Raw genomic sequence first — 17,325 nt, 5'->3', positions numbered from 1 at the left:
TAAAGTTACATCAATTAATTGTCTATGGATTTTTATTTAAGAAACTTGTCCATGAAATAACTTTTATTTGACAGAATTCTATCTTAATAGTCTACATTTCTGTTACCAACATAAGGGAAATACCTATCTGTCAGTCTCCTGAGAAGCAATTTCAGAAAAAAATTTAGATTTTATGCATGGAAGTAGCTGGACATGGAAGATACAACACTGTGCCTACCTTTTCACAAACAGGGCTATTATCATTAGCATCAAGGACTTTAACCTCTACCACAGCTTTAGTTGCAAACGTCCCATCAGTAGCTGTAATATTTAGAAGGTAATTATCCTTTTCTTCCCTGTCCAGAGGCTTTTTGACATAGACCTTCCATTCATTTTGTATATTTTCAATAGCAAACTGTCCCAAGGGATCACCTCCTGAAATACAAAAAAAAAAACCCAATCAAAACATTTAATTAAAGACAAGGGAGAGATTGCTTCTATTACTCTATCAACATTAAGTTATAGTTGAAGAGAAAAAAAAAAAAATGGCAATAAGCAGACACTCTGTGGTTTTGTGGGGAAATAGCTTTACTTTTCAGGTAGAAATAGTTGATGCTCATACAACAGATTTAACTTTAGCCAACAGAATCTATAAAAATCGATATAGAAATTCATGTAGCATTACAGATAGCATCATATCAAGGCGTATGCTAAATAACAAAACCAATAAAACACTCTATTGGAAATTAATAGTAATTATTTGGTAACTTTTCTTTCATTTTTAAATATACCACTAAATATAAATATAGTTTTAAAATAAAATTTAATGTAGAAGTAAAAAACAAATGTAGGAAAGCATTTTAATCAAGGCACACATGGAACAGAAAACCAAAATTTGTTTTCCAAAACTTTCCCCCCCCTGCAATTTTTAATATTCGTGTTAAGACACACACATTCTTTCTTTGCAGCTTTATGGTTTCAAGAATTTCACTACTTTGAAATATTAAGTTACATCTCACTTTCCATGAGGACTCAAATGATTATTCTGACATTACTCAAAAATACTTACCTGTAATGTAATAAAAGACTTGTCGGTTGGCTTCTTCTGTATCAGCATCAGTTGTACTCAAGATAGCAATCACCCCCCCGGGAGGGTCATCCTCACTGACTGTTCCTTTATATATCTCTGCAGTGAACCGTGGAGGATTGTCATTCACATCTGTAACAGTAACTTCAACCACAGCCGTAGAAGACAGTTGGATTTTTTCACCCCGATCAGACGCAACCACTGTGATTTTGTATTTGTCTCGTTTCTCATGATCAAGTTCTTTGAGAGTGGTAATCCAGCCAGTTTCCATGTCTATGGCAAAAGACTCTGTAACGTCTAGTTCTTGAGAAGGATCCAAGCTGTAAGTAACCTGCCCATTGAGTCCTGAATCTAAGTCAGTTCCTTTAACCTGGATGACTCTTGTTCCAGCTGGCATGTTTTCTACGATGAACGCTTCATAGGGATTGGACTCCAAAACTGGTTTGTTATCATTTGCATCTTTTACCTGAATGCTTACCTCTACTGAGGAAACAACATTATAGTCTCCATTTGCGTACTGTGCTTGAATTGAGAACTGGTACCATTTAGTAGTTTCGTGATCAAGATTCTTCCCAAGTTTCAACTCTCCAGTCTGCCGGTCAATCACAAAAAAATCGTCTCTGTTGCTTTCAGGAGTGTTCCCTTTAATCAGACTATACACTAAAGTCTGATTATGCTCTGCTTTGATAACATCTATCTCACTCCCAATCGGAATGTCCTCAGAAACTGTGTAAGAATAAAATGGTTCGGAAAATTTTGGAAGAGGCACTTCTGGTGGGAGTATTCTAGCATAGACAGGAACAACAGACTCTTTTCTGGGGGATCCACCATCTACTGCTCTAACAAAGAAGGTCAGAAACTCATTTTCTAAACCAATTAAGCTTTCTTTTGTTGTAATTATACCAGACAACGAATCAATTTCTAAATTCTCTTTAACATTTTCAGACTCTGCTTCAATAACATACGTAATGTCTGCATTTGTACCCTCATCAGCATCTGATGCCCAGACTTTAATGACAGAAGTACCCCGTGGAACATCAGACCCAATGTTTACTTCATACTCTGTTGCTCGGAATTGAGGAGCGTTATCGTTGTCATCTGTAAGAATTACATTAACAGTACAGAAAGCAACTTTTCCTCCTGAATCTTTGGCCATTAAACTAATGGCAATTACTTTTTCTGCTTGTGTTTCACGGTCAAGCTTCTCAGAGGTAAATATCTGCCCTCTCTCATTTGTATAAAATCTGTCTTTGGCAAAGTCATTCACAATGTGGTAAGTGATGTGGCCATATGTACCAGAATCTTCATCTGTTGCTTTAACTTCAGTCACCAAAGTATGCAATGGAGCATTTTCAGCTAGTTCAACCTCATATTCATTCTGGCTGAAAACAGGACTGTGCATATTGGCACTGGTTACAGTTATATGGACTTGGGCCGAGCTTCTGAAGACCCCATCAGAAACAGACACATTAAGATTATAATGTGACTTCAGCGTCTGTCTGCGCAGGTTTGAGATGGTGATAATGCCTGTTTTACTATTAATCACAAAATTCTTTTGGTCGTTGCCTGTGAGAATGGAATACTCCAGCTTGTCAACATCGGAACTATCTGCATCTGAGGCTTGCACACATGTCACAAAATGCCCTCGGGGAGCCAGTTCACTAATTTTAGCTTCATAAAGTAATTGGTTAAAAATAGGGGGATTATCATTCAGGTCGGTTACATCAACAGTTACAACAGTATCACTGCTCAAGGGCAGCATGCCACCATCTACAGCCCTTATTAGTAACTTGTGTTGTTTAATTTGTTCATAGTCCAAAGTTCTTGCTGTAAGAATGAGTCCAGTGCTGCTATCGATGTGGAAGTAGTCATGGCTTTCACTATTATCCTCAACCAAGTGATAGGAAATTCCCCTGTTTGTCCCAGAATCGGCATCTGTAGCGCTCACTTGTACAACAGATGTTCCAACGACAGAAGCCTCAGAAAGGGTTGCAGTGTAAGACTCCTCTGTAAATACAGGAGGATTATCGTTGATGTCTTCCACTACTATGTCCACAAACACATCAGCGTGCGCCCCGGTCAGCGAGTCTGTTGCTCGAATACTCAGTTTGTAGGCTGGGTGAGACTCAAAGTCAAGAGGGGCAACAACATTTATAACTCCAGTGTTGAAGTTGATAGTGAACTGATTGAAAGGATCTCCATCTGTGATGCTGTAAAACACCTTAAGTCCTTCTGGGCTGTTTGCTTGTACATGTACCACAGGACTATGGAGCTGAATGTTTTCTGGTATCTCTGCACTGTAGAAAGGCTTTTCAAAAACTGGCATAGCTTTACTCATAACTGTAATTGGGACTATAACTTCAGCAGAAAATGCAGGGTCTCCTCCATCTTTTGCCACTACTGTGACCAGATACTCCTTATTTAGAGTGTCTGGTTCAAATTTCTTCTTCAGTGAGATTTCACCAGTGGGATCAATTTGGAAATGTTCATGATGTTCTTTGAGGTAATAATGCACCTCTCCATTTCTGCCTGTATCTTTATCTACTGCACTGACACGCCGAATAACATGGCCTACTTCAGAGTCTACTTTAACAACAGCGTAATAAGGAAGGTTGACAAAAAATGGAGCATTATCATTTACATCTTCCACTGTGACTTTAACTACAACGTGTGCAACAACTGATGGTTTATATTCCTCTGTCACTTCTATGACCACATCAAAAGATTCTTGCTGTTCACGATCAAACGGTATTCCTGTTGTTGAAAGGACTCCTGAAGTTGGGCTTACTTTAAATCTGCTGTCTGGATTTAGAATATGGTAAAACAATGGCTCATTTATTTGATTCCCTATAGCAGTAACAACAGCTATTGTTTTTGCCTCCGTGGAATTCTCCTGCACTGTTGCAGAGTAAGAACTCTGTGTGAACTTCAGCTGGCTTGCTTTGCTTTCTTTCACATTAATTTTAACAGATGCAGTGCTTGCAAACCTGCCATCAGATGCTCTCACTGTTAATTCGTATCTGCTTCTTAACTGAGTTGTGTTTTGTACTGTTATATCTCCAGTCTTAGGGTTTATTGAAAATTTTTCTCCAATGTTGCCTTCAATAATGGAATAAATTAATCGGGAAAAAATGCCTGAATCAGCATCAGTGGCATTAATGCTGATGACTTTCACGCCTTTGTAGGTGGGAACAAAAATGGATGTCTCATACAACTCTCTTGAAAACACAGGAGGGCAGTCGTTGATGTCAATCACATAAATAGTAACATTAGCTGCATATTCTGCATATAAACGTGGTATCCCCATATCATGTACCTGCACTGAAAAGCGGAAAATATTTGTCTCCTCGTAGTCCAGGCTTCTGACTGTCCGAATGGCACCAGTGCTAGAATCGATGGCAAAGTACTTGCGGACAGATGGTTCAACAATTTGATAAACAAGCAAAGCATTAGATTCTTTATCAGCATCTGTAGCTCGAATTACTAATGGGATATTCTTGTCAGTCAGCACCACGCTGTTAATTGAAGCTGATTCACTGATGAGTCCCGTGTATTCAGCCTGCATGAATACGGGTGCATTGTCATTCTCATCCCGAAGATGTACCAGAACTGTCGTGTTAGTGGACAAGCCAGCCATGTTTGTTCCTTGCACAGTTAGAGTGTAAGCAGGCAGAGATTCAAAATCAAGTATCTTCTGAGAAACAATGACACCTGAGTTTGGGTTGATAGCAAAGGCATCACCTACATTTCCATCTTTAATTTCATAAACTACAGAAGACTGACTGTATGCTGTAACCATTCCAACAAAACTGCCAATGCTAGCACTTTCACTGATTTCTGTAGAATATTCTTTGGCTGTGAATTTAGGTGAGGCATTATCAGAAACTGTAACAAATACATGCACAGAAGTCATTTCACTCATTGGGGGATCTCCTTTGTCTGTAGCTTTCACCATCAGGTTGTATTCTTCCTGGTTACTGCGATCTAGTTCTTTTGCAATTTTAATTGTACCCAAAATGGGATCTATAAAGAAGGCATTCCCAATATTCCCTGTGAAGAAAAGGAAAAGTAATTATGAAAGAGGTATACAGAACTTAAAGGATGATTGCTTGTTTAGCTACACACTAAAAGAGATCACATAGTGAGAATACAGAGAACATTACGGTTTCTTAGTTGTTTTTTTTTAACAAACAAACTCTGGAAATTTTCTGTGATCAAGAGTCAGCACTAATTCTAAGTTTACTTGTGGAAACATTGCATGTAACCTAAGGCATCAAAGTCACCCAAGCCTTGAAAATAAGTGCAAAAAAATTTTCATTTTCTACTGAAAACCAAAACCTTAAAAAGATAACAAGCATTTTCCAAGTTTCAACATTATAAATTATGTATTGTCTTCAAATTATCTTTGTCACTGAGTTCATGTTTAAGACAACTTAAATATCTACTGAAGCTGAAAGAAAATTATATTCAGAAGACATCATCAGTGGAATACAAGTTATATTTTATCATCTAAAATAACCAAACTGCTTTAAAAAGAAAGTGTTTTAATGAATTCACACTTGTGAATCTTAATTGCTTATGAAAGTGTTGTTTAAATCACCGCTTTAAAATTAAATCTTTCTGAATTGGACTAATAGTTAACTCTCACCTAGCTTCCTATTAATACATAGTCAAGTTACTCCCTATGATAGTGTTAGGAAAAAAAAAAGCATACCACCTGCTGAGGATTACCAGCTACTAATTGATAAACCCTTGTTTATTTTACATTTTCAAATATGGAGCTGAACTACATTGTACACAATATTCAGCTCATGTACTAATATGGCAAGATTTAACATTTTGCTTTAAAATATTACATTACTACAGACATGTTCTCAGCATGGAAAACATTCATTAAGAACTTCTGAGTTATGCATACAAGTAGGCAAGAGTGTTTTTTTGTGGGTTTTTTTTGTTTGGTTATTTTTTTAGTGGAGGCTCTAAACACAGTGCATTCTTAGAATATCCCATTACAATTCTAAGCAGCCAGTACAAACATTTGAGGAATGTTCCTTCCATATACTTAGAACATCAATTATAATGCTTTAACCTCCCAGTAGATGAAAGTCCTGTAAAACAAACCTAAGAAAATCTTACATTTAATCCTATAAAAAGCTAGAAGAACGGAAAGGAATAGGGTGTAACTTCATTCTAGACAGCACACGTGCATTTTTTTCATTGCCAAGCTTTGGCATCCATAAAACAAGCACCACTGAAATGGGAAAGGCAAGAGAAAAGTTTCATGGGCACTAGTGTGCTGCTTAGTAAAGTGTTTTTATTTTTCAAGTAATAGAAAACAAATATCTAAGTGTCTCATGTTTCTTAAGTACATCCCTCCTCTTCAGAGCATCATAATTACAGCTTCATTTTAATGCAGTGTTAAAGTATGTTTTCATATCAAAACAACACTTTGGGGGAAGAAGAGAAAAATATTTACAGTAAACTATTCCCATGCTTTACAAAGCAACTTATGTCACATAAAAAAAGCATTTGCACATACCAACTTACATGCAACAGCAACATGTATACTAAAATGTTCTAAAGGATAATATAAATAGCTAAAGAAGGGAGATGAACATTTGTCATTGTAGTTTTCTTTTAAATGCTTTGAGGCTGCACCTGAAATACGTCTCTCGGAAGGTGACACACTTGGACTGCCCTTTTTTCTATAGCTTTTTTACATGTCTACAGTTGAGACAAAGTATCAGCAAATACTGTTTCAAAATAATCTGAAGATGTTAAGAAAGCCAATATACCTGATTCAATAGAGTACACAATTTCTGCATTTTTTCCTTTGTCCTTATCTAAGGCTGTAACCTGCAGCACTGCTGATCCGACAGCTGCCGACTCGTGAACTCGCCCCTGGTAGGAGGCGCTGGTGAAGCACGGCGCGTGGTCGTTGGTGTCGCTGACGTTGATGACGATGCGAGCGTAGTTGCGCTTCACAGGAACATCTTGGTCTCGAACCTGAAACGGCGTATTTTTAGTAATTAGCACTGTTATTTCAGTATTGCGTTAAATATTATTACTAAGTTCAAGTTCAGATGGCACCAGTCGTAGCGACAAAGGCTGCATACAAATGAAACAGACATATGTTTGAATTAAGGGGACAAATTAAAGAGATGTTAGAAAAGATCTGTTTGTTATGGACCACAGAGGACATTTTGCCTTTATTTACCATTACTGTGAGAATATGCTGGTTCATAGTCTCATGATCCAGTTTTTCTGAAGTATAAAGAGAGCCAGTTCCAGGGTCCAGACGGAATTTTCTAAGACTGATGGGATCAGTGCTGCTCTGCATAGTATAGATCAGTTTATTCTTCTCGTCTCTGTCTGTGGCACTGACTTGCAGAATTTCTGTCTCTGGTGCAGTATCTTCAGGTATAACAACTTCATATTTCGAAGCAGAAAACTGAGGCCTGTGATTATTTGTGTCTATAACTTTGATGTACACCTGAAATGATACAGTGGGAAGGGGAAAGCATTGATGTTATTTGTGAAACAGAGATGTGAAGAGGATATTCTATTAAAAATCAGTCAATAATACTGAAATAGTTCCACCTCAAGGCAATTTATTTTTTTTCAGGGGAGAGATCTAAGTGTTGTAGGGAAGAAACTAAATCCAAATCTGCTTCACCTTCCTCAAGGTCAAACCAAAAATCTATACAATTAAAAATGCCTTAGGTAAGATTACCGGAAAGGGAATGATTTTTGTCTGAAGCAGGACAAAAAAGAAATCTTTAGCAATTTCATTATTTAAAAGGAAGAGTTAATTATCAATACAGATCCCAGGATGGGTAAATTTTTTTTTTTTTTTTTTTTAAGCATATTTGGAATTTTAAGCAACATTTTCCAAGGCAGTGGATGCACTGTACTGTTCTTTGGCCTCACGTGGAAACAATCCTCTTTCATCTCCTTACATTTCCAAGCTTAAGCAGGAAGGGAAAAGTGGCAGAATTCCCACCAAAGTATATTGTTTTGAAGAACCACAGGTATTCGCTCTTCTTCAGCAATGTAGCACAATCATCACAGGCAAATGGTGACCAACACAATTTCTCTGAACTTACAGTTAGATTAACCTTGATACTTCAAATTGCATTTTCCTACAGAATTTCATCTGGGTTCCCCTATGAGCCATTCAGGCAATACTAATGCACTCATAATCTGAATAATACCGTTCACTGGAACCACGCAAGATCCCTGCACATCCACTTGCCTTTCACAGCAAACTCTTGTATAAAAAGGGAAGACACTCAGCCATCTTCATGTTCCTTCAGTGATAACATCAGACAAGTAAGAATAAGGCAGAGGATAGCAGGTGTACAGCAAAGCTCCACAAATACATGCATAAATTCAAGTTCTTTATCTGCTGCACATAGAGGCATGCTTTCAAGCCACCCAAATGTTTGCTCTTTTGTATAAATTTGTTAAGTGCCATCAACAGGTGTTTAAAATAAGTACTTATGATATTTTAAGTGGGTTAAACTGCTCTTTGAAGACACTTAATGCTTTCCATTGATACCTGTTGGAGTCTAGAGATAGAATTCAGACAAGGTACCAAGCTTCATGCAGTAAAAACTAGATGAGATGAATCCTGATAGTGGTAAATAATAAGAAAATACCACACATCTTGCTACAAAAAGAAAAAAAATTTCCTGAACTTCAACCTTGCAAAACTAGCATCTTATGGTAAATCTTATACCAAGGAAAAAACAGGTGTTAAGTGTATCAACAGATGTTATACCACTTCCTAAAATACTTCAGATGCAGGTATATTATCCCAGGTTGCAACTACTCTCTAAGCCCCGATACGAGTTCTTCTTAATGGCAAGTTTAATGCAAGCTGAAAACATTTTAATACCTTCCAGACATACATAGTCAGCTCTTGGATATACTGTACAAATGCTTCCAAGAGTTTAGGAGACTGTTAGAAAGATTTTATTCTATGTATCAACTGAAAGATTTTTACATCTAAGTAATGAGGTCCTGCACCAACCCTTTCAACACAAAGATCTGGTTGTGGAACTCTCGGGATAACTTTGTGTTGCAATATAGGAAAAACATCCCAAAAACTGGGACATTGCCCACTCTAGTAGCTGAAATGACTGCCACCAAAAAGACTATTTTCACTGTAAACTTCACTTGGATAATAAAAAAGAACAGGCAAGCATGTAACAGGGAATATAGGAATGGAGCTGCAGATGGCAAATGTGGGCTCAAGAGTCAGAAGCCAGCCAGAATAAAACACCAGGTAAGGAATAAAAAGGGGTTTAAGTTTATTTGAAATGTGAAACAGTCTGCACATAAGCAAGACCACTGGGAAATATAAAGAGCAATTAATGGAAATGAAAGCTCATCCCAGATCACAATTTTGCTTCAGTTCTTTTCACCAAAAACAACAGGGAACATGACCCTGCACAACACAAAATAAAAATGAGACACTGACAAAGCAGTGGAGCTGCAATAAGCTCCTAGACAGAAGAAAATCACCAAGTCAAGATAGGAGCCACCCCCAGGCTCTGATGCACTGCAGGAGAAGAAAAAAAAAAAGTAAAAAAAAAAAGGGAAGAAAAAAAAAGGATATTCCTCTCAGTGTAATACATACTGTTAATAGTACTGAGCTCCACCTCTAGACCACCAGTCGGGATGGGAAGGGGGACACGTGTATGTTTGCACACACAAAAGCCTCTAACTTTTTTAGTAGAAGTTATCCTAGGTATTGCAGGTCACTGAGTAATCCAATACATAGCACATTTAAGGAAGCATTCATAAACATAGGTAGTTTTTCAGTGTTTGAAACAGGCTTTTAGGGTAACTACAAACTATCATTGCAGAGGAAAATGCTGCCTCCCACAACTTATTAGATTTCTCAGAAAATGGAAGAAATGGGAAATAAACTAATCATATGGCACGTGGATAAAATCCCTTGCAAGATGTTGCTACCGAAAGTAAGGTGTTTTTGTTATAGATTAGCAACTGATTAAAGAAAACGAAGAGTTGGAATAAACTTTGATTTTCAGTGGGGGGAAAAAAAATTAACGGTATATGAACCAAGATAGATATTAGGACAAGTTTTTCAATACATTTACTAACAAATTCAACTGGAAAATTGACAGCAAGAATGAAAGGAATATGTCTTTAAATATGTGACATTTTTAGATGATTAGAGAGAATATAATAAAGCAGTACAAGCAGTTGTACTGTATAAAATTCTATAAAAATAAAATATATTCTAATGCATATTGGAAGAAAAAATATAAAAGGGTCACTTACATAGCATTTTAGTAAAAACATCTGCTCTCTGAACATTGGTGCTCAGGAAAATTACACCAAATGAAGATGGCCAACAAATAAAAAAAAAAAAAAAAAAAAAGCCAACCAAAACCCAAGAAAACAGCAGAAAATCCCAACCCTCAATACAAATCAAACCAATACAAATAGTTTTGTATAAATAAAAGTTTAAAGACCATACATAAATAGAACACCTAATTAATGGATCCTATGCTTTCAAAATTAAAAGAATCATAGAAACATTTAAGTTGGAAAAGACCTTTAAGATTACTGACTCAAACCATAATGTCAACCACTTTTTTTATTCAAAATGTCAACCATGTAAATTCAGTATTTCATAATTTTTATGCAGCATCTTTTATTTAAAATGTGTCAACCATTTTTCTATTCATTCCCACCCCAAGGGATTATTAAATTCCAACTCAGAGAAACAGTAAGTCAAAAGGCAGTGTCAACTTTGATGAACTGAAATCAAAACTGCTATTTAAGCTCATGTCTATTTCCTCCTCAAATGTGGAAATACAGAAGCCTAGGTCAAAACTGTAAGTGAGAGGGAATGCAATTGTAGAGTCATTGTGTTAGATGAGTCTCTGGAGTGGAAGACACGGCTACCTGTGCTGCTGGTGCTACACAAAATGCATACAGGAAAAGATTACTTCTAGAATGGACCACCACACAAGTGTGCCAAGTACTAAGTGAAATGCCAGGAATGTAGTAACTGTGAAACCAGCATTTGTATCTGGCAAGACACATAACCAATCAACCAGTATAACTGAGAAGTGATCTGCTGATTATATCATAAGACGGACTTAGCATCAGCTTCCTCTAGTATTAGCTAGTGAAGATGTTAAAATGACCTCACCACTAAACACATAAGGAGACATCCTCTGAAGGGCTAAGCAGATGAGGAAATAGTGCTGCACATTTTGAGGAGCTATTTAATGTGAATTATTAGCAAAAATATTGCTAAGGAATAAACACAATGTCTCAGTCACTATAAGTGGCTTGCTCAGGTATTCCCTTACTTGTCAAATCACTTTCTCAGGCATGCAGTTTTTCTCCACACTGGTAAACACAACTACAAATACACAACTTGATCTAGGGGTGCAATCATTTTAAATGTACCTAAAATACAAAAGTTTACCTTGGACTCAAGTGACAGTGTTTTATTCTGCATACTTTTGGATTAATTTCTTACTCACTGATGTTATTAATCCAAGCCCCTCCACAGATTGTGGATGACAAGCATAACACGAACCAATGGTCACTCTTTTGGTAACCTGGCTAACTGCAAGCTCGGCTGCTTTAGTAAGAGGAGCACAGCAAGTAGGGCAAAAGGAATTACTCCCTTCCACTTGACACTTAGTGGTGGGACTGTAGATCCACTACAGTTTTGGGCTCTGCAGACCAAGACAGACCTCAACAAACTGACACAAACCCAGTGAAGGGCCATTAAAATCAATGGGGATCTAAAAGTTCTACATCCACTGTGTGAAGGGAGGGCTCCATGAGCAAGCCAGACTCTTCTCAGACACGCGCAATGAAAAGACAAAAGGTGACAATACAGGATCTACAACTAGACATAAGAAAAAATAATTTTCAAGGAAAGTTGTTAAACACTAGTGTAAAAAGCATATCCAATGAAGAGGTGTCACGTCCTGTCATCCCAGGCCCTTAGAACCTGAAAAGCCTCTGAACAAGTTGACCTTACTTTGACTGAAAAGTTTGCTTGGATTTAAGCAGGAGATGAATTCTATGGGCTCCTTCCATTCTAAACTATTAAATAAATGTAAGGAAACCCTGCTTTCAAGATGGGAAGTCTTACTGATGCTAAGTGACAGGTGCTAAATGTGTAATTGCCTTTTAAATATTAGAGGACCAAGTTTTCATGAAAACTGTTAAGGCTTCAGGTTAAATGAAAGGCACCTGAAACAGTAATTTTGAGTCATATTTTAAAAATTCACACAGAAGAATACAGGTTTGTGCATCTAAGAACAAAATACATGAAGAGCTTGTGTTATTCCTAAGTAATCCACTAAAGCCAGATATTTAGCATTTCTCACTGATACTATTAAAGTAAACCAAAATATATTATCTCTTAAGAATGAAGTTGTATATTAAAGAGGCATACTATAGAAAAGTTTGATGTTAACAGACCATAAAGTGAACTCTGAAACAAAATTATGGGGAACTAATGAAACTTGATTAATTTTGGAAGGGTATGCAAGGGCTGTGTGGCACAACTATGCTGTACTCGCAGATCTCACTGAAGGTGACACAACCTGATTATATAAACAAAGGTGCCCAGGATTATTTGGTGGAAAGACTTGGAATCTATTAATTGTTTGATAAGTGAAACCTAAATTTGCATAGGAATGCATTGATTAATAATTTATTGAGGAGATATGTGCCACAGATAAAACATACTCAGTACATAATATTTTAACATGATGTTCCTTTGGATTGTTTTAATCTAATTTTTCATTTGCTGATTCTATATGGAGTTTGGAGTTTAAAAACTCCTCTCTCTTCATTCATAGTTAAATTACAGTTACACTGAAATACTTATAATCATTTTCATAAACAAAAAGTTATATTATCCAGAGATAATGTAACCCCATTCCAGATCTGAAATGTCTCTGTGGAGCAGCGTGATTGCAAGCAAAAGTGAACATTTAATCAATGAAGAATATTCTATCCTTCATTCCCAAAGCATAATATCCATATAAATTTTGCATAAAGGAAGATTAAATACTCTGCAATAGCACGGCAATAGGAAAAATGCTGCAATTAGCTTTAAACCATGTTAAGTATTACTTCCAGTGAAAAAAATTAGGACACAGCAGTATCTGGAAGTGGTTACAGCTAGGAACAGGGTTTTTTTTCCCTTTATGTACTTTTGTTTTCCCCCGAAAAGCAATTCAATAGTTCATACATTGCTATTTACAGCCTGTGAATAACCTTTTTCTATTTCAGACCTAAACATTATAGCACAAAAGTGTAAGCACACAGATTTGCCTTTTTAGTGCTATTCCTTCCTGCTGCAACACTAGCCATCGCTAACATCATCTGTTAAACACCATCACTGTAGGCCTGGAATTTGTTTGTCCTTGTTTTGCATCATGCATCTGGCATTTAGATGCATGTAAAATTCTAATAGCCTCCACGCCTACTGCTGCTGTGTTTTTCAAAAAAGCTATTTAACTGAAGTCCTGAAAGAGTCAAATATTCTACAGATGTTAATGGCCTGAGGTCAGCAAATGCCTTCTAGTTTGAAGTCAAAATTCAATACACTACTTTCAGACTGTAAGGTTTTAATTTCTTGTCCCCCTCCCCAAGGTCTTAAAAATGTCATTACCTTTTTACAAATTAAAATTACTTAATCTGCTGTTAATCAAGATCTGTTAAATTGTTTACTGTATTTCCAGTGTTTACAGGAACTACTTTGTAAGCTAAAAGCTGTGTACGGCATATTGTTGTTCCTAATGTATGCCCTCAGTGTTCAAAATGTATTTTGCTCATCACTCCATTTTAACTGTTTACCAACATTTACAAGAATCCAACACCACATCTACACTCAAACTTTAATCATCATTATTTCAGCAGTGAGTAATGGAATTTACACACTGGCAGGCGTAAATCACACCTTCAACTTTGATTTAATTGCAACATTTTTAATTCCCCTGAAGTTAAGCCTCATCTGAAATGCATCTTGTTAACAATAGTCCTGCAGGCTATCTTAACAGATCCATCCATTTAGGTGGGCCAGGAGTTATGGAGGAGATAAGAGAATAAGGTTAAAATCAAGAGTCTGTTCATGAACCATCAGCTGCAGAATCTGAACTAATCCATGCTCTTCCATCTAAATACCACAGTAAGCTGAGACTCAAAAAGCAACAGCATAACTTGTCCTTATCACACAAGCAGGGCAAGAAGGAATACAAAGCAAAGGAAGCCTTTGTGCTCGCTTGTAACAGAAACCACCACCTTTGCTCCTGATAACTGCAGCCTAGAGAGGAAAGACATGAAAAAAAAAACATGGAAAAAAACATCACAGAAATTTGAGACAATAAATGTGAGACTACTACTCCAATTCTTCTGCAGAAGACTTCTGTGGCAAATGTTTCTAATGTTCATTCAGCTTTACAAAATGCTAAAACAACAAATTCATTTAAAGAAAATAGACAAAAGCTACACTGTGCACTTATGAAGAACTAAATGAATCACATAACCCAGAGTAAAAGAAGGGGTGAGGGTTAAAGTATTTCTGTGACCTTCCAATTCTTAGTTGTTGCAGAAAACAAAGCAGTTTATGGTCCAACTGTGGCAGCTCAAGACACCTGCATATATTCAGCTATATAAGCAGCTGAACTGGATAGAATATCTGGAGTCATCAAGACCACATATTCAGACTTTACTAGTCCCCAGGCTACCCCAACACACTCTGCATGGTGGCATTTTTGACTGCATTCCTGGGAGGTGTGGTGGCAAGGCGTGTGTGGAAGGCTTCTTAAGTCTTTCTGACCTTCCTGGCAAAAGGAATTAATTTTCACTTGAATCTGAGTTTGTTCTAATTATTTTCATATTAATTCATGCCTTCTATCCAGCATTCTCTTATCAATAAAAATTAATCTGCTCAATATTTTTACTACAAACGGGGAATAAATTTATGGTATTCTCCAAACCTTTTATGTTTGTTATGAGCACCAGAAGCAGTGCCACCGTGGCTACGACAGCAGCAAATTCTGACTGAGGAGACACGTTGTCATGTTCTAGGATTCATGGTCTAGAATAGCATTCACAATTGTCACTATTAAAAGAAATGGCAGCTCTCCAAGGAAACTGCTAACCTTGCAATCTTTTACTATTGAACTTAATCTATTGGACCTATCAAGCCGCCAGAAATACAGTCAGCTTCATAAAGATTCTGTTTTAAATCCTAAACATTGACAAGAATAATCCTTCTGTCTGGCATATAAATTATTACTTACATAAGATAACAAAAAAGACATCATAAAAAATGACACAAAACCACACATACTGCACCGAAATTGAAAAACAAGAAATTGCACTCATAACACAGATGTCCATGTACAGAAAACACAGCAGTAACCCACTTATTGCTCTTTGAGCTCCTGAGGGGTAGGGCCATGACAGGGGCAGGTAACACAGACATATCACTGTTCCAGTCCAACAGTCTTAAATTGGTAAATGAATCCCTTCCTTTCTATTTGGAAGAAAAGCAGAGCTCCTCTGTGTTCATGACTCCATTCGCACTAACCTCATCTAAACCTTAATTCTGAATATATTCAGATTTTGGGCTGGGGAAACAAAATATATGGGAAAAACAGACAAGATATACATCATAACCTACTCTACTATGAATTATTTCCAGTGGTGTCACAAAAGACTTGTGCCTTAAAGTGAACTTTTTAGTCCAAATACAAAGAACTGCCAACATCATGGAGCTTTAGTTGAGAGGTTATTTGAAAAAAATTTGGTTTGTCTGAGAACACTGCTTTTTGGAGAGCGTTTGGCAATCTCGACCTCCACAGTAGCTAAAAGAAAGGATTCAGGAAGATGCACAGAGATGTTATCAACTAAAATTTTTTTCTGTGTGTACATCATGCAGAAGGAGTAGCTCAGTTTCACAAAATGGTACTTGGACATTGTAAAATTTGTCCTCTACAGATGTTAGCAGGGGACACAGACACACCAAGTGATCTTACAATGGTCTTCTAATTTTCATGTGAAGTAATCTTATTATTTGGTGATTTTGGGGAGCTGCATAAAGAGGGGTAATTCAGATAAAAAGCATTAAAGCTTTTCCTGTGAGTAAATCAAGCATGGAAGAGTTTAGTTTGTTTTCATTTACTCAGCTAATGTAGGAGCATGATATAAAACTTAAAAGCTGCTGATAATAGACCACAGCATAGTAACTCTCAGTCTTCCACCTGGACCACCAAACAACATGGCGCTATGAATATCAGAATCCACTTCTATTTTATTCAGCCTCTAAGTTAAATAAATCATATTAATTGTCCAGGATGAAAAAAAAAAAATAAAAAAATCCAAACCCAAAACCAAACAAACAGAAGGAAAAAACAACCACACTAAAAACCCCAAACCACGGTTAGGAGAGAATGCAACACCTTCCCCATTCCTCAGATACAAATTCCTTCTATAAGCACTTCATTAGAAACTCCATTACCTGAGTGCTGATAGATCTGGTTCCATCTGTTGCCTCTACTGTCAAGTTGTAATTTGATTTCTGTTCTGCATCAAGAGGTCTAGCAACAATGATAGTTCCAGTGCCCTTTTCCACATCAAATCGACTGTCGTAGTTGCCACCTTGTTCAGGAAATTGGGAGAGGGAGAAGTTCATAAAACACAGCACAGTTTCACTGTTTTAATTTATGACCATGTTCTGTCTTCATATGCTTAATGAAGGTGGAATTATATGCACATATATACACACACTTATTTTAAACATTAGGTTTTTTTTGGTTTTTTTTTTGTTTTTTTTTTTCCTGGTAATGTGATATGCTGCTACTTACAGATATTTAAAACTGATTCATTTTGGACAAAGCTGATTTGTCTGCTTCATGAAAAGTTAGATAGATTCTTAGCAAGATTCTCTACTTTTTTTTTTAACCAAAATTTAAAGATTCCAATTACAAGGAAACTGAGAATTACTAGGTGAAATATGATAGTTTCTTTTGTGCAAACTGTCGGCTAATTAGTGAAAGACATACTTTGTATCAATAAATAAAAATTCAAAATCAGACATAAAGTCAAATTTGTGTTTTTTGGATCAGAGTACAAATTTCTGTACTTGTATATGGCTACAGGTAAGGCTGAAAAGGCTACAGTACCTCCAAAGGATTCTCATCTCAATTCTGAGTATCTAAAGAATTCACTGTCTAACT

General features: G+C 36.7%; 1 protein-coding gene across 3 annotated transcripts in view; it reads right to left on the bottom strand.

Annotated features, from left to right (window-relative positions):
• The window catches only part of FAT1 (FAT atypical cadherin 1), a 100,572-nt gene that overhangs the window by 26,188 nt on the left and 57,059 nt on the right, over positions 1-17,325 (bottom strand). For all 3 annotated transcript variants that reach the window (XM_008949414.1, XM_008949415.1, XM_008949413.1), the window contains exons 6-10: positions 16,608-16,747; positions 7,284-7,559; positions 6,862-7,072; positions 1,049-5,116; positions 218-414 (exon numbers count right to left, since the gene is read on the bottom strand). In XM_008949414.1, coding sequence (XP_008947662.1) covers positions 218-414; positions 1,049-5,116; positions 6,862-7,072; positions 7,284-7,559; positions 16,608-16,747 — 4,892 coding nt within the window. The remainder of the gene's footprint in view (positions 1-217; positions 415-1,048; positions 5,117-6,861; positions 7,073-7,283; positions 7,560-16,607; positions 16,748-17,325) is intronic.

Source organism: Merops nubicus, unplaced genomic scaffold (genome assembly GCF_000691845.1).
Source record: "Merops nubicus isolate BGI_N331 unplaced genomic scaffold, ASM69184v1 scaffold7441, whole genome shotgun sequence".
Taxonomy (NCBI): Eukaryota; Metazoa; Chordata; class Aves; order Coraciiformes; family Meropidae; genus Merops; species Merops nubicus.
Note: the sequence above shows the minus strand (reverse complement) of the source record. Positions and strands in the feature narration are given on the sequence as shown.